The 23,422-nt window shown below is 39.7% G+C and overlaps 1 protein-coding gene across 1 annotated transcript in view; it reads left to right on the forward strand.

The window, feature by feature from the left end:
* Window positions 1-23,169, forward strand: part of LRGUK (leucine rich repeats and guanylate kinase domain containing) — a 96,044-nt gene extending 72,875 nt beyond the window's left edge. The window contains exons 16-20 of the mRNA XM_043873304.1: window positions 8,450-8,589; window positions 11,862-11,950; window positions 13,785-13,904; window positions 18,398-18,546; window positions 23,039-23,169. Coding sequence (XP_043729239.1) covers window positions 8,450-8,589; window positions 11,862-11,950; window positions 13,785-13,904; window positions 18,398-18,546; window positions 23,039-23,169 — 629 coding nt within the window. The remainder of the gene's footprint in view (window positions 1-8,449; window positions 8,590-11,861; window positions 11,951-13,784; window positions 13,905-18,397; window positions 18,547-23,038) is intronic.
* Window positions 23,170-23,422: the final 253 nt, after the last annotated feature.

The following is a 23,422-nucleotide window of genomic DNA, read 5'->3' on the forward strand; positions in this document are numbered from 1 at the left end:
CTCCTTGAGCAACTGTTTTGGAGGCTCATTAAGGAATTCAGGACTGCATCTTCATTAGGGCTCTAATGCAAAATAAGATGCCAAGTTTCCCATCTTCTAAATTGGAAGAAGCTCTAGCATCCTTCCCTAGGGTCCATGATGGTGTCCGGTTTGTGTTTTGGTCATATAGACGTCTCTGAGTCAGTGCAGTGGGATATTTTGTCTGTGGTTCAAGGAAATAAGTAGAAAAGATTGTCATCTCCTCTCTCAGTGTGAGATTTTTAACAGCTGTTATTGATTTTCTTGGCATCAAGGACACTTCTGCTTTTTAATCATAGAATATAAATATTTAAAAATTGTCATTTTCCATCTACATTTACAAACAAAGTTCATATCACTTTCATTTGTTTTGTGCCTTAGCAAAGTGATTTTTATGGGGGAAAAAAAACAAGGCTGTGGACTTTGGTCTCTCTATTAGCTAATACAATCCTCAGCTTTTTAGAAGAAGTCTGGTACCTAGTATTCAAATCAACAGAGGTAATAGTTCCACTGGGTGCCAAGAGCCTTCTTCAAATATTTAAAGAGCTAAATCAGTTATTTCCAAATCTCACAAGATAATTGGGCGAATGGGTAATTTGGCAATTTACAAAAGAGGAAATAAAAATGGACGAAAACTTATGTCAAAAGGTATTTAACTTTTTCACTGTCACCGTAAGTCAAAACGGATATTTTGGGGGTACCAAAATGGCAAAGATGGAAAACGAATGAATGGCGAGTCTTGGTGAGGCTGAAGGTAAATGCACTTTCGGTTTCATCACTAAGAAAGTAAATGGGCACAACTTCTGTGGAGGCAGCTTCACAGCGTGTGTCAAAGCCTTCACATGTTGCATCTCTTTAACCTAGCAATTCTAATCCAAGAATTATTGTAAGGAAATAATTTATGCACAAGGATATTCATTTTAATGTCTTTGTAATAAAATCTGGAAAGAATTTAGCCAAAATGGGATTACAAAAATAAGCTATGGGCAAAAAGTTCTGGTACAGCTGTATGTTGCCATTATAATCATGTTGCAGAAGAATTGTGGAAGAGGAAAATATCTGTTACACATTAAGAAGAAAAAGGTGGCGCTAGTGGTAAAAAACCCGCCACCCAATGTGGGACATGTAAGAGACTTGGGTTCGATCCCTGGGTTGGGAAGGAGGTTTCAACCCTCCAGAGGGTTCCCCCCTGGAGGAGGGAATGGCAACCCCCTCCAGTATTCTTGCCTGGAGAATCCCCATGGACAGAGGAGCCTGGCAGGCTACAGTCCATGGGGTCGCAAAGAGTCAGACACGACTGAAGTGACTTAGCATGCACACACAAGAAGAAAGCAGGTTGAGGAGGTATTGCTAGTATGGTTTCAGTTGTCAGCTCTGGATTGTTACATTGGGGGTAATTTTAATTTTCTCTTTTATGCTTGTTAGCATTTTATAAATTTTCTACAAAAACCTGTGTTTATTCAGAAATAATTGTATAGAACTAAATTCCCACACCTGAGAGGCTGTCCTATGGAAGCAGCCCCCTAATGTTCTATTTCAATTTGACATAATGAGAACTTTCTAGGACTCAGAGTCATGTCCAGAGGAGCAGACAGGCTCTTCTCAGAACTTAGATGCTCTGTGATGGGAATCTTACAGAAAGCTTCCCAAGGCTGGGTGGTTAGTTGGACTGGATGAATGTAAGGTTCCTTTTATAATCTCTGATCTGTTCATTACAACTGGCTCTCCATGCTGGCTCTTGACGAACCCAGTGCCCTCTTTTATTAAACAGCTTAATGCTAGAAAACTGCAGTTCATAATCACTAGATCAGTGACTTTCAAACTTTCCAGTCCAAAACCTGTATCTAGGAGTATAACTCATGATCACAACCCACATAGAAACACACCTAGGAAACAAATGTATAATGAAATACCTTCACTGTGGCAATAAAGTCTGGTACTTCCTATTCTACTCAATCTTCATTTTTTAAATTGCTACTCATGACCTACTCAACTGATTGCATAATTGAGTCTGCAGCCTGCAGTTTTTGAAAGACCCTGGGCTGAGTGCTCGGGAGCTTTGCTGTGGGGCTGTTCTCAGAGGCCAGCCAACCAGATGCTTCTCTGCTCAGGTTGTCTTCGGGTGAGGAGGGATGGACTGGCACGATTTATACTGAATTATTTTCTGTGACAATAGAAGGATTCAGTGTATTAGCAGTTACGCTCTTTGTCAGTGTTAGGGCTCTGGATAAGGTATACTGAAATTTTTTATGCATAGTATAAAGTCTTTATGTTAAGCTGAAAAAAAAAATAATCTTGCTCAATAACATTTTAACAACTAAGTCCTTAACTGGTCGCCTTACCTTTTGCTCCATGACAACACTGAAGGCCACCTTGTTGCTATAAAGGTTTGTCCAGATCATAGTGTGTCTGTAAATGAATGTAATTACTTGCTTGAAAGTATTAGTCGCTCAGTTGTGTCCAACTCTTTGAGACCCCCATGGACTGTAGCCTGCCAGGCTCCTCTGTCCATGGAATTCTCCAGGTGAGAATACTGCAGTGGGCACCCATTCTCTTCTCCAGGGGATCTTCCCCGCCCAAGGATCGAACCCAGGTCTCCTGCATTGCAAGCAGATTCTTTACCAGCTGAGCCACCTCAATTAATTGCTTGGTTCAACTTAAAGATAATCATTCCAGAAATCTTATTTCTTTATTGACCAGGCATTCAGAAAAGAGAATAAGAAGAGACTGTTTCTTTGTGTTGATGATAAATAATGTTAGACTGCCAAAGCTTTCATCTCAAAGGTGACTATGAGAAAGCAGTCCTGATTAGCAGAAGCTGGAGCTCTTTTGTTTGTTTTTTAAGTTTGTAACCTTAGAAATCCATGATTTCAGAAAACATTTGAGTCAAAATTGTCATTGGAAATTCCAGTTCCAGTGCAATCTAGCTGTGTGACCTTAGGCAAATTACCAAGCTCTCATGTATAAAATGGAGATACTAGTAGTATCTGTTTGCAAAATTATTGTGAGGATTAAATGACCTAATATATTGAAAAATACCCAGAACAATGTCTGGCACATAGTAAGTACTTATATGTGTGTTTGTACATTAACATGTAAGCAGCAAAGATTTTTTTCTAATATCATCTTATCCTCAATTGGAAAGGACAACATTATTCAAACTAGGTGGAAATATTTGGCAACTGATGTGGTTTTCTCATAGGCTTTCCAGGTAGCTCAGTGGTGAAGAATCTTCCTGCCAGTGCAAGAGACTCAGGGGACTCGGGTTCAATCTCTGGGTGGGGAAGATCCTCTGGAGGAGATATGGCAACCCACTCCAGTGTTCCTGCCTGAGAATCTCATTGACAGAGGAGCCTGGTGGGCTACCGTCCATAGGGTCGCAAGGAGTCAGACATGGCTAAGTGACTTAGCAGGCATGCACGCACACACAGAAAAGATTTGTAATAGCACCTGAAACATAGTGTGCTCAGTAAATGTTATCTATTTTTTTTTTTGCCATTATTATGTCATTGATAATATCAAAGGCATTTATGTTCCACGTTTCAGGTTGGTTCAATCGTAAATGCCATCAAGGTATATGATTGAGGGAGAAACTACCAGACAGTGGGTATTTTGGTTTCTCTTTGTGGTAAATTGAAGCAAAGACTGGCTTCTATGAGCTACCAGATCTAAAGTCCCTTAGTTTACAGGGACAAAGATAGCAAAGGTAAGAAATAAAAGAAAGATGTATTTGCTTGAGAAGTGACCAATGAAATAACGTCTTTGAAAATGTTGTTCTTAAAGGATGAGCCCTTGCAAGCAGAGACCACACTTAGTCAAGGTGGGATGTAGGATTGGGCAGAAATCACATCAGAAATTTAGTTCTCAAACATTTTGCTCCTAGGAGAGGAAACCTTTAATCTGTGTTCAAGCTTCCTGCAGGTTTTTATCCGATTTCCTGCCAGCCAAGCTACTCTTTCCTTCTCCTCTCCTTTTCCCAAATACTATACACATCTAGATTTTATTCATAATTTCCACTCTTGAATTTATCTGCTCTACATTTTATCTCCTTCAAAGTGTCATTTGACTACTTCCTGGTAAACTCATCCATTTAAAAAAACCCTGAAATTCAGGGTAATGTTATTATATGTTTCATTTAGGACATTCTGGATACAGTATCCAAATACTGAACCCATTAGTTCAACTCTGCTGAAGATATTTCAAAGTATGGAGTTCAGTGGATAGAAGCATTCTTTTTGTACCTCATAATTTCTGTCTTAGAAGATACAGTCACATGCTTTCCTTTATGATGTAAAATCTGTTCTCTGTTTAAATAACTGCTTATTCCTTTGATTGGACACTAAGGAATTTAGCACTTTACTGTTAGAATAGTTTAGTACAGTATTCATTTTATCATGTATAACATGAACATTATTACTATATTTCTAGACTCATAGCTTTCTACAACAAAAGCTTATTTTGCTATGGAAAATTATTATGGATATTATGTGAAGTGATTGTTTTTCTAGTTGCAATTATTCCTTTCTCAGAAGAACTGATAGACAAGACTTTTAAGATTTAAATCTGTCCTGGAAAAAAAATGGCTTCTTTCGGCCCCATTGGTTTTATGTTAATACTTTCTAATGCACTGAGCAATTTTCCACTACAAATTGTGTATTAGCCTATTAAAAATAAATAAATATTTTAAATTGTGTAGCAGATTATTGCGCTTTAATTTGTTTCTGGTCCTTTATATGGTTACATATTTCAGCATTGAAACTTTCACAGAGATTTTTGTAGCTATTTGCATGTTACATATGTATATGTATTTAATCATGGTAGGCATATATTACTCTTGCTAATTAAAAAAAAAAAAACACCTCACTCCTACCAAAATAAACATGTTTTTTAAGCCCCATTTGAGTGGGGAAAGAAAGGAATGATTCTGGCTGTCTGAGAACTTTTGTGTGAAAATTAAAGCCTACTTCCAAGTCATACGTTTCCATGTGTTTTCAAAGAGAGACAAACTCTGGTGCTGATTCATTTATTTTGTTGTTGTTGCAAAGTTTTATTTAACTGTTTTAAAAAAATATATGTATACTTAGAAGTGTTCAGGAGCTTCCCTGCTGGCTCAGGGTAAAGAATCTGCCTGGCAGTGCAGGAGACACGAGTTCAGTCCCTGGTCTGGGAAGATTCCACATCCTGCGGAGCAACTAAGCCTGTGCCCTGGAGCCCAGGAGCTGCAACTAAGCCCACGTGCCACAACTACTGAAGCCCTCGCGTCTTAGAGCCCATGCTCTGCAACCAGAAAAGCCCCGCAATGAGATGTACACAGCTCGAGCGTAGCCTCTACTCTCCACAACTAGAAAAGCCCGTGCAGCAGTGAAGACCCAGCACAGCCAAAAATAAAGAGAAAAAAAAAGTGTTCAGTCTCATGTCTTTAGACAATAGAGTGACTTAGTTGCTTTGCTAAACAATCTTACAGCTATAGAAAAATTGGTTATCGAAATAGGGATTTTTATTTTTAAAAATATTTGCAATCTGACTCCCAAATTCTAATTTTATTACTAGTTATTAAAATGACTATGTGCCTATGATATCAGATCATCAACATTTTTTCTTTCCTCCTTTTTTTGCAGTACAAGGTCTTATTTCGTTTGTGTAATAATGTGTTATGAAATACACACAAATGTTTTATCTTAGGTACATGGCTTCTACTGCATTCATTATTTGGTTGGATTCTGTGCTCATTTTTTAAACATCTTATATAAATATTATTTTAATTCACTGCAAAAGGGTATAATTCTAAATAAAGTCTAAGTTATTTTGAATTCATTTGAGATATAGTTCTGGTTGTTCCAGATATTTCATTTATATTTTCCTGTATTTGGTAATGATACCAATCCATAAAATAACTTGAAAATCTGTTATGCATCAGTAAACTCATTTATGCTTCACTGTAGGTGTTTAAGTAAATATAACTAGCTTATATACTGAAGAACTTGGTAATTTTTGTGGACTGTACAATGACTTATATATAATTTAATGTTGCCTCAAGTTTGACTTTAATTTAGATACTTTGAATAACATCACTTGAAGAAACTTTGTTGCAGGTATTATAACCAGTAATTATGATTTTTTTTAATAACTGAAAAGTAATATCTCTTGTTCATTACTGTATCAAGACATTTGAAACTATATTAAGAACTGTATGAAACTCTTTACTATAGGAGTCCAAGTCTTGAAAGTAGTAGCATTTCAATGTAGTATAATAGTAATCTAAACACATTATCTTTACCCAGAATGTCTTGTTGCTGAGAAATCATTAAGACATTCATCTGTTGAATTATATCTCCATTGTATCATTGGATAGAACTTGGTTTGTTTACATTATGGTACAATTGACTTACAGGTGAGAAAGCTGGAAGAAGGGACCCTGACACAAATACTATACATTAAATAAGCTTTTATATAGAGAGGATCATTTCTATGGAAATTATAGCTTCTGTTTCTTTAAATTTCATCTTTTTTTTTTTTCAGACTCATCTGATCTTTTTCACAATGCTCTATTCTTTTTTTTTTTTTTTTTTTAACAATGCTCTAAGAGTCTCATCAAGAGAACAAATGTTTTGGGTTTTGTTTGTTTGTTTTAATGAATATAAGATTCAGTCAGCCCTTCCGTCTCTTTTTGTTTTGTTTGCCTTGCCTCAGCCATGCTGAATTCTTTACTGTAATTCAGTTGTGTTAAGCATGCTTCTGGGTGTTTATACAAGGCCATTCTCTCTGCCTGATATGCTTTTGTCCCATATCAAAGGTATCAAGGTATTTGAATGCCTTCCTTTATAACTTTAGACCACTGTGCAGATGTCACCTCCTTAGGAGGACTTCTTTGACCATCACGCTATCCCTCACTCTGCCTCCTTGCTACCTTCCTGGACCTTCATTGTGCTTATCACCACCTGACATTATCTGGTGTGTTAGTTGTCTGTCTCCAACATGAAAATGTAAATCCCACAGGTCAAGGACGCTTTATTTACTGCTCTATCCCCAACATTCAATGCGCAGTCTGGCACATAGTAGGTGCTCAACCAATATGGGTTGGATGGCTTTTCCATCAGGAAGACTGAATAGAGGATGTTTCCACATAATGATTGTCTCCTATTATCTCTGTGATTGTTATAAACTTAATTACTTCAGTGTCCCTTTTCCAGGGCTCTGTCACCTGTAATCCCTTGGGTGTGGATTCATGCATTTGTTACATCTTCTCAGTCTCTCCCCTTCAAGACAGGTGCTGAATTGTGGAGCTTTAGACTTCCCTACCATGGTTAAAAACTTATTTGTCTGCAACAGCTTTTACCTTGCTTTTTTTTTGTTGGCTGTGGTGGGGATTGCACGCAATTTGGTAGGAGTTTGAGTTCAGATTCTGTACCAGCACACAGCCCAGAATTAAAGGTCTGATTTCCCATGGGTGTTTCCATCCTCAGTGTAGGTGAGCCTGTGCCCAGACTAAGTCCTGAGATTTCCAGACACGCCTTTTCCAACTTCCCACCTAATAAAGAGCCCAGGGACTGGCCTTGCCTCTCAGTCCAGAAACCTCAGGCCCAAAACATTCTGACTTGGTGTCAGTGTCTTCTGCTCTGACTTGGAATCTTCTCTTCCAGCACCTGAAAATGTTTCTTTCTTAGTTTCAGTTTTGCTCTGTGTTAAAAACACACTTCTGTTATATATTATCCACTATTCAATTTTGTCTTGAGTTGGGGCTTGCTTCCCACATCTGTTCAGTCAGCTGTATTGGTACTGTGGAGATGATTTATTTTGGCATCTTTATAGCAATACTGAAAATGGTGATATTCCTAATACATCCAAAAGTATTTACACTTGGCCCCATGATACATGAGCAGTGATAGAAATTTAGATTCTTTATATTCTAGGTCTATGGACATTCTAATGTTTTAAAGGAAACTTTAGACATTTATGTATAAATTCTGCTAAATAGTGACCTCATCATCCATTCCATTCTTTTTAAAAGTTTTTTCTTAGCATTGTGTGTTTATTATGACTATTATTATTAGCATTGCATGTTTATTATTATTTTAGCCTTGTAGGACAATTTTGTCAAAAGGAAAGTAATTATAAAAGGGACTTTTCAGTTCAGTATCTGGAAGCCTTTAATTCCATTCATAAGTCTTTACTGATCAAAAACAAAGTATACTCCCAGAACATTTCTACTAGGTGATGTGGACTACCTTTGTAATTTTCAGTAATAATTATTATTGTACTCTTAAGACATATTTTTAGTTATCTTACTTTCAAGTTGACATGCACAGACTTCAAGTATGCACTTTGTTGTGTTTGAGCAAATCCAGATATAAAACATTTCCCTCACTTCAGAAAGTTGTTGTATCCTATTTTATGCCTTTTATTTTAAACCTTATTTTTTTTTCCCTAGGAGATATTAAGAAACCTCAGCTGAAACCTGAAAAGATTTCTAGGAAGTTAAGAGTTTCAAATGAGTTTGAGTCCCTGGATTTTGCAGACAGAAACTACTTTGTGAAATTATGGGCCAAACTTTCAGGGAAAAAAACACCAGTGGTAAGAAGGGATAGAAGGGGCGGGGGGAGCCACAACTGAACATTACGCAATTCAGACAAAAAGGACATTTTAACACTAAGTTTCACCAGAACTGTTCTCTGACAGTGTCAGCTGAAGACAACCCCCCCACCCCACACACTTTCTACACCTCTAAGAATAGTCATGGGGTTCTAAAAGTAGAATATTCAGTGTAGATTTTGGGAGTAGCTTTCCCCCAGGCTCCTAGTCAAAGCTCTGACACTCAGTTCTTCTAGTTAACAGGCACAGAAAAGCACTGCTAATACTGTAAAATGTATATATTTCAAGGGAAAACTTGTTTTGATGTTGAGATATTTTTAATATTCTTGTGCTGAGCCTTCAAAGCAAGTCCACTCAAAGAGTCCATGTTTTGTAAGCTTGCAGTACATAGACTTGTCCTATAACTTACTCTAATCCCTTTCTTCGAGAGCTTAGAGAAGTCAGGACAGACAGGAGTTGGTCTGCATTCACATTAGGTCATCTTCTTTCCCTGTTTGTGATGGGTTTTCTGTGAATGTGGGGAATACAGAGACCTAAATCATTGCCACTTCTGCAGAAGTGATCGTGGAGCGCAGGGAATGTCCCATTTGTTTATGCAAAATAAATTGAATCTAGAATTGTTCCCACCTACTAGAATCTGTGGGAAATCAAATATCAGTCGTTAGGAGTGGGGATCACTCCCAGTCTTTGGATTAAGTTCAAGAATCCTGAGGTTTACACTGTCCTGGGAATTTAGGGAAGGGAAGGGCCCCTGGTCTCCAGACTCTCATGGTTACCATGGCGATGCACCTTGTCTGAAACCCTGAGTTCCATTCTGAGCCAGTGGTTCTGGTATTCTCCAGATCTCCTGCAAGGACCTTCACCCAGTGCCAACTCCTAAGATCTCACCACACCCTAGGAGCTCCCTCGACATGCGGGGCCCATCAGCCCCTGTGCTTGTAGTCCTGGGAAGCCCAGCTCTTTTTTTTTTTTTTTCCCATCACTTTCTCTCTGTATCTGCTCTCCCACCCTCTTTGGATGGTACATCTTTATGTTCCTTTGAGCTTAGACTTTCAAATATAATTTCTTTGTTTAACCTCCCAGGGCATGGCGTATCCAGACTGTGAACTCCAGAATACACATTCTTGGCCACCTTTATTCTTTTTTTTCTTTTTCCTCTAATATATTTTAAAAAATATTTCCACCTTTATGTATTTATCCATTTTGGGGGCAGTGCTGCCCACAGCATGTGGGGTCTTAGTTCTCAAACCAGGGATCAAACCCTGCATTGGAAGCCCAGAGTCTTAACCACTGGACCACCAGGGAAGTCCCTTGGCCACCTTTATTCTTTAATGATAAGTCTGTGTCTTAACAACCAGAACCAGCTCATGTCCCAGTTAGGTTGTCCTGCCACTGAGCCTCATACACGCTGATGGGAAACACATATCATTGCCTCGCAGGCTCTACCTGTTAGTGTGTATCCATGCTTTATTTAAACACGACCAACCTGAATGTTACCTGCTAGAAAGTTTTCAGGTCCAGTTAAAGGCAGCTTTTCTCTGGTCAAGGGCACTCAGGTCCTCAGGAGAGAGAACGGAGGAACAGAGATGGAATACACACACACTGGGTTCTCAGCTGTAATTCATCTCCAGCATCTCAACATAAAATTCATTAACATTATGGAGGAACCGGAGAGTAGAGGGTATGATCAAAAGACAATGTGAGAATAGGTAAGCAGACCACATGTTGTCAAAAATTCTCATGAACTTTGACATCCTCAAGGTCATGCCTTATCTGCAGCCACCTCCCTGAGAAACTGTTCAGCCCCCATAATCCAGAACTTCTAGAGCCTAGTGTGGAGATCTGGTGTGTTCTGTATTAGAGGGTTGGTGGTTTCTCATCCATGATGGCAACTGCGCTCCAGCCCCTTGCAGCCCGAGATTCTGGTAACTTCGCCTGCCAACCCTGGTGGAGATAAAATATAACAGAGTCGTTTCGTAGGAAAGCAAATCAAATCCTGCCAAGAAGCAACAGATTCACTGCCCAGAAATGAGAGCAGGGGTAGTGCTAAATTGCTGCTGTAATACACATGAGGTGAATTTGCCTGAGATTATTTTCAGTGCCTCATTTTCTTGTAAAGTTTATGAAAATTCAATGCTATTTTGAAATTTTAAGTGTTTATCAACTTTTAGGATAGTTCATAGGTTATCAACTTCTTGCACAGCTGTTATAATGCTGCAAAATGAACAACATGATGATTCTAAAGATCATCACAACAGAAGTTTAATGAGATGTTATGGTGGAGATCATAAATAGCTTTTGTTGTTGTTGTTCAGTCGCTCAGCTAGGTCATATCTGATTCTTTGCGACCCCATGGACTGCAGCACACCAGGCTTCCCTGCCCTTCACCATCTCCCAGAGCTTGCTCAAACTCATGTCCATTGAGTCGGTGATGCCATCCAACCATCTCATCCTCTGTCCTCCCCTTCTCCTCCTGCCTTCAGCCTTTCCCAGCATCAGTGTCTTTCCAATCAGTTGGCTCTTCGCATCAATTGGCCCAAGTATTGGAGCTTCAGCATCAGTCCTTCCAATGAATATTCAGGGATGATTTCCTTTAGGATTGAAAATAGACTTTATGCATCACTTATAATTTGGAAGGGGCTTTCATGTAAATTATCTCATGTACCCCTGACTGCAACCCTTAGGAGAAGCTATTTTAATTCATTTTACTTTCTCAGCATAAATCCCTATGTATTTTTGAAACTTTTTATTGGATTGGGGAAAGTAATTACAACTTTCTCAGTCAGATATCTCTATCATAAATCATTCATCCCCCAAAATAGAAATGTTTGTGCTTTTTGGTATTTAGTGATGGTGATGGGGTGTTGGTGAAATACTGGAGGAAAACCTCATAATCTGTCATATTTCAGATTCATACTTATCATCAGATATATTCAGTCAGTTACTGTGTGTGTAAAAATCTGATAAAACTAAAAAGACAGTCTGTATCATCGAGAGATAATTTCATTAGAAAGATGTAAGAAATAATATGACATGTTAATAAAAATTGCCACATTTAAATTACAGTCTTCATAAAATATTTTTGTTTTATAAAGCTTTCTTTCCACTGGACAAATATTATTTTGTAGGCCTTTTTTTTTTTCTTTCTTTCTACACATTTGGCAATCTCTCTCAAGAAGAGGATGATTATAGCTATTTTAATATCTGACATATTTTTAACATCAGTATAATTATAGATCATATTTCTTACCTAGGAAAGAGAGTCTTTGGCGAGACAGTATGAGACAGCCCGGCAGACCCTAATGGGAAACACACCTCCTCAGCACACGTTCCTATTTCAAAGGTAGATATTTGTCACGTGTGTTTATAGTTGGGCATCTTTAGATTGATTTTTTGGTATCCAAGTATACCAGATGAATCCTAAATCATCAGCATAACCAGGGACCTTTGTACTAAAATGGACCTGGTGGCAGTAAACCTAGTTCTAGAAGTTGTATTTCGCTTTCATTTATACATGTTTTTAAAGGCACAGTATACTCACTGTTGCTAGAAACAGATGATTTTGTGCAGTCTTTGAGGACTGCAAAGGATGATATTTCTGGTCATGTTTGAATGTAAGTATCCGCCTTCACCAAGGCTTTGATGATGGAAGGTTAATCTTATCCTGTTGAATATCCTGTCCTTCCTGAATCTCAAAACAATAGTAGTTAATGATTTGTGGGATCATTTGTTTAATGTCTCCTTTCCACATTAAACTGTAAATTCCATGAGGATGGGGACCGTTGTATCTTTATTAACCCATGAATTCTCCACCCTTAATATGCAATGGTTCACTTAGTCTCTGAGGCATAGTAGAGGCTTCATAGATATTGGTGGCTATAATAATTACTGTACTATTAATTATCACATGTGACGAGGCACATTTCAACTCTAAGATATACTCAAAATGAATAACCAGGATGTTTATGAAATGTTTGCGTTTTATTTTCTCACGAATGTTATAGGCTTCAGTATTCTGAATTCTCTTTTCTGTGTGACCTTTTGGAAAGTTCTAGTAGTAAAATGAAGCCCCTGTTTTCAGAAAGTTACTAAGAGCACTGACAAGACCTTAATTATAGTGTTTTAAAGAGCTTTTTAAAGTGCAGTAATTCAAGAAAGCAGAATGCAAAAGCCATTTTAAGATGTTTTTCAATTTCACTTCTTTTTATTGTCTGTAATTTCAAGCTATCTGTTGAAAATCTTTAACTCAATATAAATTAGGTTTTATCTTTGTCTTCTATGTAGCAAAGAAAAAAAAAAAGTATGATTTCTTTTCTCCATACTGGTAAGCTATCTTTGGATAGTCTGATTCTAAAGGCAGGCTGTGTGGAATATACAAAGTTCTACTGGAAGAGGGGGTACAGGTGGTAGTCAGGAGACAGGCAGTCTACCCCAGAGCAGCTAAAGTCGGGGCTTGTCCGACCCCTGACCAGCTGAGCGGCCATAACTACTGACACGCTGTGGATACTATGTGATTTTAAATCTGAGCCTCTAATGGGTCATACAAGGCAGAAGGGTGTTCTGAAATTTGCATGCATTTATATGCAATCAGTCTACTTTGCACACAGCAACTCTATTTAGCAAGTCTAGGGTGAATAGCGGTAGGATTTATTCACTAAAAGTAGTTAATGATTCTTTCAAGTCACTCTGTCTGGAGAAACAGGCTGGTATAGGTGAAAAAAGGATATTTTATACTAGAGTTCAGTAGAAAGTAAAACAGTAGAATTTTTATAAATATTTTATTCCGATATTATTTCAAAGTATTAGATTACAAACAAAACTGGAAAATACCTATTTCAGTTTTTATAGCAGTTGATATATTGCTGGACTTCACTTAACAAATAGGTGAGGATTTACAATAGAATATGCACTAATCAACAGGAGGATAATCTGCCTATATTAATGTCTTAATGGAGAAGGAATATTCAGAAAAATACAAATTTGCTTAATCTACAAATTAAAATGTAATACCAGTGTCTAAGACAAGCTCTGATGTGTTTGTATACATTACATTATTCCAAATAGATTTTGCTGTCAAATGCATTTACTTGCGATGTAAGAGTCAGTATTTAGGTATAATGTGTGTGTATATGCTTGGTATCATTACAGAATTCTGTGGATCTTTTTTCCAATTTCAGGGGTCTAGTACCAGCACCCATCATCAATAATCTACGTTATTTTACAGCGTTAGAACTCAAGAAAAGTTTTGAGCTTTATGGAGATTATTTTAAAGCCCCCTTTGAACCTTCTGAAAAGAGGTGAGTTGAGTTTTGTTGGATAGAATAAATTATTTTCTGCTGGTTAGTTACAGTCATGGTGCTTATCCCTAGACTTCAGAGGATTCTTGAAGCTGGGAGGCAGGCCCCACCATGGAATATGAATGGAGTAGATCTGAGCCCTCTAGGGAGGGCACAGCCTTATAATCAAGGTTCACTAGAACTGAAGAAGCTTCTCTTTGGGACTTTGAAACTTGAGGGAATGACACACAGATGCAGGGGAAGTTTGAGATCATTCAAGTCACCAGTGGTGGAATCATCAAGAGTCCGGTGTGAAGCACAAGCAGTGATGTCTACCAGTCGCTTCCTGTACTGCAGCCTGGCTGTGTTCTTGGCACCTAGCTTACCTTTGCTCTTGCCAGGTTTAAAAGCCTGGTTCTCTGGGTTTCCATTAAATCTGCAAACTACCCAATAGCTTTTCAGTGACTCCCTTTTTGAAATTTAAATTAGCCAGAGTTGGTGTCTGTAATTTGTAATCCACATCTCTGATTAGTACAATTGAAAATGTTTGCTAGCTGATGCTCTCGATTTTTATTATAAAAGTCTTTTTCTTCCTGGGTCCCGATTTTAATATGTCAAACTGTGATTCAAAACCTGATATGTGTAGGTTGAGGACTCCATATAGGCCCTCCCACTGATTTTAGTGCTTGACTTTTGTGCGCATTCTATTACATCCCATTTCTACTTCAGCTGTCCCTGCCACTACCATTGACTGTCTCTGTATAGGTCTTAAAACCATGCTTCTCAGGCAAAGATGTGGCTGGTTCAGTCAGTCATCTTGGGTGGAAATCTCTAGCTGGAACCCTCACAGGTAACAAAGGTAACAAGCTAGTCTATAATTGGTGGCTCCTGTGTCAGATAACCATCTTTTGTCTAATCATCTGTGGCCAGAGCAGGGATAGAGAACTAAGTAAAGAACTCTTCAGCAGGAGTTTGTGGGTTTGGTCTCTCTGAATGCATGACAACAAAATATACAAGAAGTGACTGGGAGCAAGCACACTAAAACGTCAGCAGTGGGTATTCCTCTAGAATTATCAGTTATTTTTATTGTCTTCATCTTTTTTTCTGTAAATTCTAAATCATCCACACAGCATATATGTGTTTCATTTTTAATATCCTAAAATGTTAAAAAAAAAACCATGAGAATTTGATGAAATATTCAGTAAATTGGAAAAATTAGCCCTATAATACAATTAAGTTGCTCATTGCTTCCATATATTAAAATAAAATTTGGGTGAAAGTGAAGTCGCTCAGTCATGTCCGACTCTGCGACCCCATGTACTGTAGCCTACCAGGCGCCTCCGTCCATGGGATTTTCCAGGCAAGAGTACTAAAGTAGGTTGTCATTTCCTTCTCCAGGGGATCTTCCCAACCCAGGAATCAAACCCAGGTCTCCCACATTGCAGGCAGATACTTTACCATCTGAGCCACCAGGGAAGTAAATTACAAAGAGTTAAATACAAATTAAAAGACACTTGCTCCTTGGAAGAAAAGTTATGACCATCCTAGACAGCATATTAAAAAGCAGAGACATTACTTTGCCACCAAAGGTCCATCTAGTCAAAGGTATGGTTTTTCCAGTAGTCATGTATGGATGTGAGAGTTGGACTATAAAGAAAGCTGATTGCCAAAGAATTGATGTCTTTGAACCGTGGTGTTGGAGAAGACTCTTGACAGTCCCTTGGACTTCAATGAGATCAAACCAGTCCATTCTAAAGGAAATCAGTCTTGAATATTCATTGGAAGGACTGATGCTGAAGCTGAAACTCCAATACTTTGGCCACCTTATGCGAAGAACTGACTCATTTGAAAAGACCCTGATGCTGGGAAATATTGAGGGCAGGAGAAGAGGCCAACAGAGGATGAGATGGTTGGATGGCATCACCAACTCGATGGACATGAGTTTGAGCAAGCTCCAGGAGTTAGTGATGGACAGGGAAGACTTGAATGCTCCAGTCCATGGGGTCGCAAAGACTGAGCAACTGAACGGAACTGAAATACAAATCAGTGCTTTTAATATCAGTGGTGTGTTAAAAGTCAGATGCAAATGTATATCCAGCATATAATGTAGCTTTAAAAATATTCATGTATATGTGACATCAAAAAACACTAAAAAGATATATACCAAAATATTATCAGTTATTATCTCCTAGTGATGGGATTATGGCCAATTTTTATTTTCTTTGTTCTTCCCCATATTTTCCAACAGTGAGCATTTTATAATTTTTGAGGTATTAATGTAACTTTAAAATGTCATTTTAGAAGTCTGCCATGGCAAAGGGATATTTTATGAGGGTGATCTTTCATCATGAGAATGCCAACCTAAAAAATGAGTAATGGCTTCCTTTATTTCTAAGTCTTATTGTCATAACATTTTGGGTTTCCTTTGAGAAATTTGATAACAAAAAACTAGAGTCCCCACTAAATGGTTCCCCCAAGTCTGCACGTCTCACTGGATACTAGATACTCTAGATTATAATTAGCTAACTCATTATAGTGACAGTGTTGAAACTGCAGATCTCTGAGCATTTATTCACGCTCTCAGTTTTTAGTACAGCTAGGTAGCTTGATGGGAACACTGAGAAAAAGAATGTCTCAGTTTAGGCTGTTATAACAAATTACCATAGGCTGAGTGGCTTAACCAAAAGAGAGTTATTTCTTAAAGTTCTGGAGCTGAGAAGTTTGAGATCAGGAGGTCAGCGTGGTTGGGTTCTTATGAAGATCCTCTTCCTAGCGTGCAGATGGCTGGCTTCTTGCTGTGTCCCCATATGGCAGAAGCGAGCTGCCTTTTGTCCTTTCTTGAAAGTCACTCAGTCATGTCCGACTCTTTGTGGGACCCCATGAACTACACAGTCCCTGGAATTCTCCAGGCTAGAATACTGGAGTGGATAGCCCTTCCTTTCTCCAGGAGATCCTCCCAACCCAGGGATCAAACCCAGGTCTCCTGTATTGCAGGCGGATTCTTTACCAGCTGAGCTATTTCTTATAAGAGCATTAATCCCATTCAGGAAGGCTACACCTCCGGACCTAGTCACCTCCCAAAGGTCTTATCTCTTTACCCCATCATATTAGGGGTTAGGATTTCAACATATAAATTTGGGCAGAGTTGGGGAGGGACACAAACACTCAGTCCATAGCAGAATTAAAAAAAAAAAAAAGAATGAAAAATTGCTTACTAGGCTGCAATGGGCTTATCTATCAACTGTTCCCATGGTGAAAAGGGTAGATCAGATCTTCACTCAAGTCTGCCCCCACCACATGGTAACGCCTGTGTCTTTCAACCCCACCACTTTTTGATTTCTGACTTTCAAAGCATTTTCATTTACTACATCCTTTGATACAAAGGAACAGTAATTGAAAGGCAGAACTTGCTGTGATCCCTTTCTTGGTGTGTGTTTTAAACGAAGAGGCATTCTTTTCCAAAAATAAGAGACCAAACTGTCTGTCTTTTGAGTCAAGTTCTGTTCCCCCACAAATGTGTACGTATTCACATAAATTGATATGGAAAACATTCAGAGCCTCAAAACATAAATAAAGAAAAGAAGTAAATAATTCATAAAAGCTAATTAATAGATGCAAGAAATAATGATTAACCTTGCCGTGAACAAAGCTCAGCTGTTCACAGTGCTGCCTCTGAGGAATGAGCTCCCCCTCGGTGGATCTGCCCCCTCCCACGCCCCTGCGCCCTGGAGGAAGCAGGAATAGGTAGAACCCAAAGGAGAGCAGCTTGCTGATAGGAAGTGCACTGGCCTTTCCTGGAGCAGAGACTCCAGGCATCCAGATCACACCCCAACTTTGTCCTTAAGAGGGGAACTAACATCTAGCAACAGTTATGCCCAACATATGGTCCAGATCAGGCTGCCTAGCATGATTTCATCTTTTCTGACCTTGAACTAGCACAAGTGTATAAACTGCACTTGATTCTAAGGGCTTCCCAGGTGTCTTGGTGGTAAAGACTACACCTGCCAATGCAGGAGATGCAAGAGATGTGGATTTGATCCCTGGGTTGGGAAGATCCCCTGGAGAAGGAAATGGCACCTTACTCCAGTATTATAACCTGGAAAATTCCATGGACAGAGGGGCCTGGCAGGCTACACTCCATGGGGCTGCAAAGAGTTGGACATGACTAAGTGACTGAACACACACACACACACATATATACACATATGCTAAGATCCTAGGAATCAGGATCCATGCCTGACTCATCTTGTTTTATAGATGCCAGCACCTCTCACCATGCTCTTTGCAAATATTCAGTGATGTTTTGTATAATAGATGAGAACTTTATGCTAATATATACACTACTTAATATGTCAGCTGCTAATAGGTCTTGACTGCCTAAGTATTGTTGAAAACTTAAGCTCAACAGAGATACTTTTGCAAACTACTGAATAATTTGACAACAATAACCCAATGGTCATATGGCCATTCATGGTTTTGCATCTCAAAGATATCATCCATTTTTCATTTTTCAGTGTTGTGGATCCCAGGGATTCCGTGCAGTATCCTGAATTACTTCATTCTTGTCCATGGTCAAAAGAGTTGCCTTTTCGGCCTCCAGAAGACAGTATTTATTCACACCAAGACTCAGTAATAGATGATACTGAGGATCATGCCCTAAAAGGTATGAGTCATTTACATATGGTTCTCATAGATATTCATGAGATATTCATATTATATCTATTTTCCACTGCCTTTCTGTTTTCTGATTTTTAAAAATTAAGTAAGTGTTTTACATGAGAATCCATCCATTGAGGCAGGATGGGTTATTTATCCCACATTGTAGCAGATGAGAAACAAAGTTCGAAAAGATCCAGAATGTGCCCAGGGTTACTTAGCCATTTAGGGTGGATGCTGCTGCATGGTTCATCTGACCACACTACCTGCAGGAGTGTTGTGGAGTGAGAGGTGCTATTTTATTAATAGCAGCTTGGGCTCCATTCAGTGAAGGTGAAGAAAAGCAGAGAAGGTTTCATGTTACTGACCAATCTCCTGCTCCAGGGGTCTGGCAGAATCCTGATGGTTCAGGGCTTTGAAGGATCAGACTCAGCCCCCACTCCCTGCACTTCCTTTTTGCACCTAGCTGCCCAACAGACTTGCGAATGTGTATCGCCTAGCTCAGACAGGATGATCATTGCATTTTTGTCTCTGGCACCGTTCATAAAGGACATTGAATAAAGACCTGAAACAATGTGGGGAGACTGAACGGCTGGAGGCGAAAATGGAAAAGGCAGAGAGTAGCCCATACAGGGCTCTGTGAGCAACTGATGGAGGAATGAATACATTGGGGGGAATTCTCTAGGACCTGGAGGCAAGGAGCCACCATGAGCAACCTGAGATGGGATGGGGTGACCTGCTTGAGCCCAGAAGACTTGAGGATCGCCTGCTTGCTCAGGTGACCCTGGGAACCAGAAGGAGGGTACAGACGTGTTAGTTCGCCAGTGACAAGAAGACACAGTAGGTAGCATTCTCCAGAAGGAAGGTCCTGAATCAGGCACCTTCTAACCATTTCTCTTCAGGTGGTGTCTTCAGGACAGCTGACCAAGTATCTTCAAGGATTTTACTCATAAGGGTGGACATCAACCATAAGAATTAGAATCTGTTGGACTAGTTAGTGGTGAAGAACCCGCCTGCCAATGCAGGAGGTGCAAGAGATGTACATTCAATCCCTGGGTCAGCAAGACCCTCTAGAGGAGGGAATGGCAACCCACTCCAGTATTCTTGCCTGGAAAACTCCATGGATAGAGGAACCTTGTAGGCTAGTCCATGGGATCACAAGAGTCAGACCCAGCTGAGCCTAGCACACGGCCTGACACAAATAGACTGCCAGGTATTTCTCCAGCAAAGATGGGTTTATTGAGGCTCAGGCTGAGAACTGCAAAATTAGGGGTCTGCAACCACAACCATCCACATGCAAGGCCTCACAAGGCAAAGGAAGGAGAAAGCTCTCTACAGGCAGGGAACGGAAGCTGGGAGAGCTTCAGTAAACAAAGAGTCCATGGCTTTTCTTTTTTTTTTTTTTTTTGAGTCCATGGCTTTTCATTGCCTGAGTCCGTCCCAAGAAAGAAGAGGAGACTTTCTTCTTCCAGGTGGACTCCACTATGGTCACAGGACACAGCAGCTCCAACTTCATTTAACTGAGATTTCTGTTTCTTAATATATATATTTTTACAAGTCCCAAGTCTCACATTCCAGGAACTAATCCCAACTTCTCAGGTAGACATACTATGTCATCTCACAGGATGTGGGGAGTGCTCTGGGAACCCTTTAAAGGCTGTGGGCTGCCACTTCAAAGCCTGGGGAAACACAGGAGCCCTGGGTCAAACATGCCCCCAAGGCCCATCATGGTTCTGGCTAGGACATGTTCCCAGACCTTTCCCATCTCATTTCCTCTCCTCTGCCTGTCTCCTTCCTTATAAATGGAATCCTTAGAGTTGAAAACTATATTCCAAACCTAGTCTAGCCAGAACAAAGTGGGGGGGGGGTGTGCTACCTGTGGGGCAGAGCTGTGGAAAGAATATTGCATTAGGGATTCAAAGACCTGGGTTCCTGTTCCATTTCTACACTGGGCTGGCTGCACAGTGTTGGGCAAATCAATTAATGTCTGAGCCTTAGAATTCTTAAGATCTGTCCCACAATGATATAGTAATATCCTGTATTACTATAATATATATATATATATATTATGTGAGACATAATATGATAATACAGGACCAGCAAGATGGGGTATGGTGTAAGTAAGAAGGTAAGTTCTAGATACCTGTCAGGTAGTATGATTATACATTTTTACACACATAGGAGATTGTGGTTGTTTTCTAACGGAATGTTTTGAGGAGATTTATTCTGTTGGAATAAATTAGAATGAATGAATGGAATGAATAAAATTGAAATGGGCCAAGTTTTCCTATTTTTTTAACCTGCATTGTGATCTTGTGTTGAAAACTGGGCATTTGAAAAAGCAGCAACCTCTCCCAAGGTGTAGACTGGCTCCGTGCAGGGGAAGCCCTCCACTAACTAGCAGGGTGTGTCCTGAGCCCAGGATTAACCCAGCCTAAGGGATCAAGGTCTTTTCAGTCTCTTTTGGGTTATGCCCTTTCCCTGAATCTCCAGGGGTGCTTTTTTTCCAGTTCCCCAGTATACACAGATGCTTTTAAATGAGTGTATTAATTTTCCTAAATGTCTTCTTGGAGTCTTAGCTGTTCTCTTGTGTTCCTCAAGTAGGAATCCCTTGTCCCAGGCATCTTTAGGTCTGTGCCTCCTGTGGGGTTTTCCAGGAGCCCTGCCCACTGCTTGCCGTGGCTTCCCCTCACCTGAGATCCCACTGCTAGCCATCTGGGCTCCGAGTTAGGTGATGCAGACACCCATCAGGCTGGTTTGATCTCCTTGCAGTCCAAGGGATTCTCAAGAATCTTCTCTAACACCACAGTTCAAAGACATCAATTTTTTGGTGCTCAGCTTTCTTTATTGTCCAACTCTCACATCCATACATGACTACTGGAAGAACCATAGCTTTGACTAGACAGACCTTTGTCGACAAAGTAGTGTCTCTGCTTTTTAATATGCTGTCTAGGTTGGTCATAGCTTTTCTTCCAAGGAGCAAGCATCTTTTAATTTCATGGCTACAGTCACTGTCTGCAGTGATTTTGGGGCCCAAGAAAATAAAGTCAGTCACTGTTTTCATTGTTTCTCCATCTATTTGCCATGGAGTGGTGGGACCAGATGCCATGATCTTAGTTTTTTGAACTGCTTCTTTAATAAATGTGAATTTGCTAAGGATTAAACTCAGGTGTGCCAGTTTGTTGGTCTTTATTTCCGTCTTCTAAGTGACAGTATTATTTACCACCTATGCTTTTCTTATGGTGATGAATTCTCAAAGACCAGACACTCTAAAAATGACTCCTGTCGGTTTTTTTCAGTGCCCTGAGAGGTAGCTTACCTGGGTGTGAGAAATGAACTGATTGAGGAGGGAGGCCGACTCTGCTACTCTCTGCGTTCTTCTTACAGGCCTTGGTTTAAGGTGTTTTTATTACCCTCTCCAGCTTAAAAAAATATCTCCATGGTGAACAAAAGAGAAGAACATGAGGAGGAGCCTTTTTGTTTTCTTTCTTTTTTTTTTGTCCTCTGTTAACACAATATCATCTTATCAAGGAGTGTGCTATTCTTGCTCTGAATATACCTTGGAAGTAAAAGTTGCTCGGTCATGTCCGACTCTTTGCACCCCCATGGACTATACAGTCCCTGAATTCTCTAGGTCAGGATACTGGAGTGGGTAGTCTTTCTCTTCTTCAGGGGATCTTCCCAACTCAGGATCGAACCTAGGTCTCCAGCATTACAGGCGGATTCTGTACCAGCTGAGCCACAAGGGAATATACCTTAAAAAAAGGCCCATATTGCCTTTAACTTTGGGATTGCATTGCTTTGCCTGATAAACTGAGTCTTCCCAATCTTACAGGTCATTCTGTTTTGCTCACTTCCTATATAATCCTCTAGCCTCACTCTCTTAATTCTTCCTACACTGCTTTCTCTGCCCACTGAGAATACAGCTTCCTCTGTTGCCAGCCTGCTTCCACCTTCAGTCTCTATCTTCCAAACTCCTCTTGCTTCCACAGTCCCTGAAGGGGCCTAGCTCCATGGTTCATCCTGGGTCTTCATCTTCAGTGAACAAGCCAATCTTAAGAGCTTTAGATAAGGTTTCTCTAGGAAGGACTTCAGAGTGTGTGTGTGTGTGGGGGGGGGGGGGAGCGGATTATGGGTGTGTGTGTGTGTGTGTGTCTGTGTTAAGTCTGCTCATATATGATTGAAAAGGAATATGTGCAGGGCATTGTTGCAAAGGGTATGAGCAGGGTAGAAGAGTAGCATAGGAATTGCTTGCTGTGGACACCTTCGGGTCATTGGGCAAGTCTATTCAACCCAAGGTGTGTCTAACCACACACATGATGTATTCTCAACCTCATCCCTATTTTTCTTATTTGGATGTCATTAATTTTTTATGGTTTTTTATGAATGCATTCTAAAAATTATTCTGTTTTTTTATGTCATGCAATGCTTATTTTCTTTGTTTAGTGTACCAAGGGGTTAACTATACATACTGTATTTTTTTCCTTAATGTTTTGCAGCACTACATAAACAAGCATTTCCACATGGAAAAGGGTCTCTCCAACACAGAAGACACACAGTCTCGGCCATCAGTCGCCCAGGTTCCAACATCAGACCCACCCTCCCTCCGATACCTCAGGGCCGCAAGTAGACCAATACTCAATGTTTGATCTTAACATGGAAAATTCTCTCTGATCATGTCTAGTCCCTCTGTCTTACCTGGCCATGCATCCTGGCTATTCCTCACTCAACCAGCTACCTACAAAAGAATATTCTATGTGCCCTAATTCTCTCAATCAGCTTCTTTTGTGATTCTCTGAATAGTATCTATCTTTTTTCAAATGTAGGTTATTCTTAGCTTTTATTCATGTAATTTCAGTTTTTCCCGTTGCTATGAATGACTC

This window comes from Cervus elaphus, chromosome 18 (genome assembly GCF_910594005.1).
Source record: "Cervus elaphus chromosome 18, mCerEla1.1, whole genome shotgun sequence".
In the NCBI taxonomy this organism is placed as follows: Eukaryota; Metazoa; Chordata; class Mammalia; order Artiodactyla; family Cervidae; genus Cervus; species Cervus elaphus.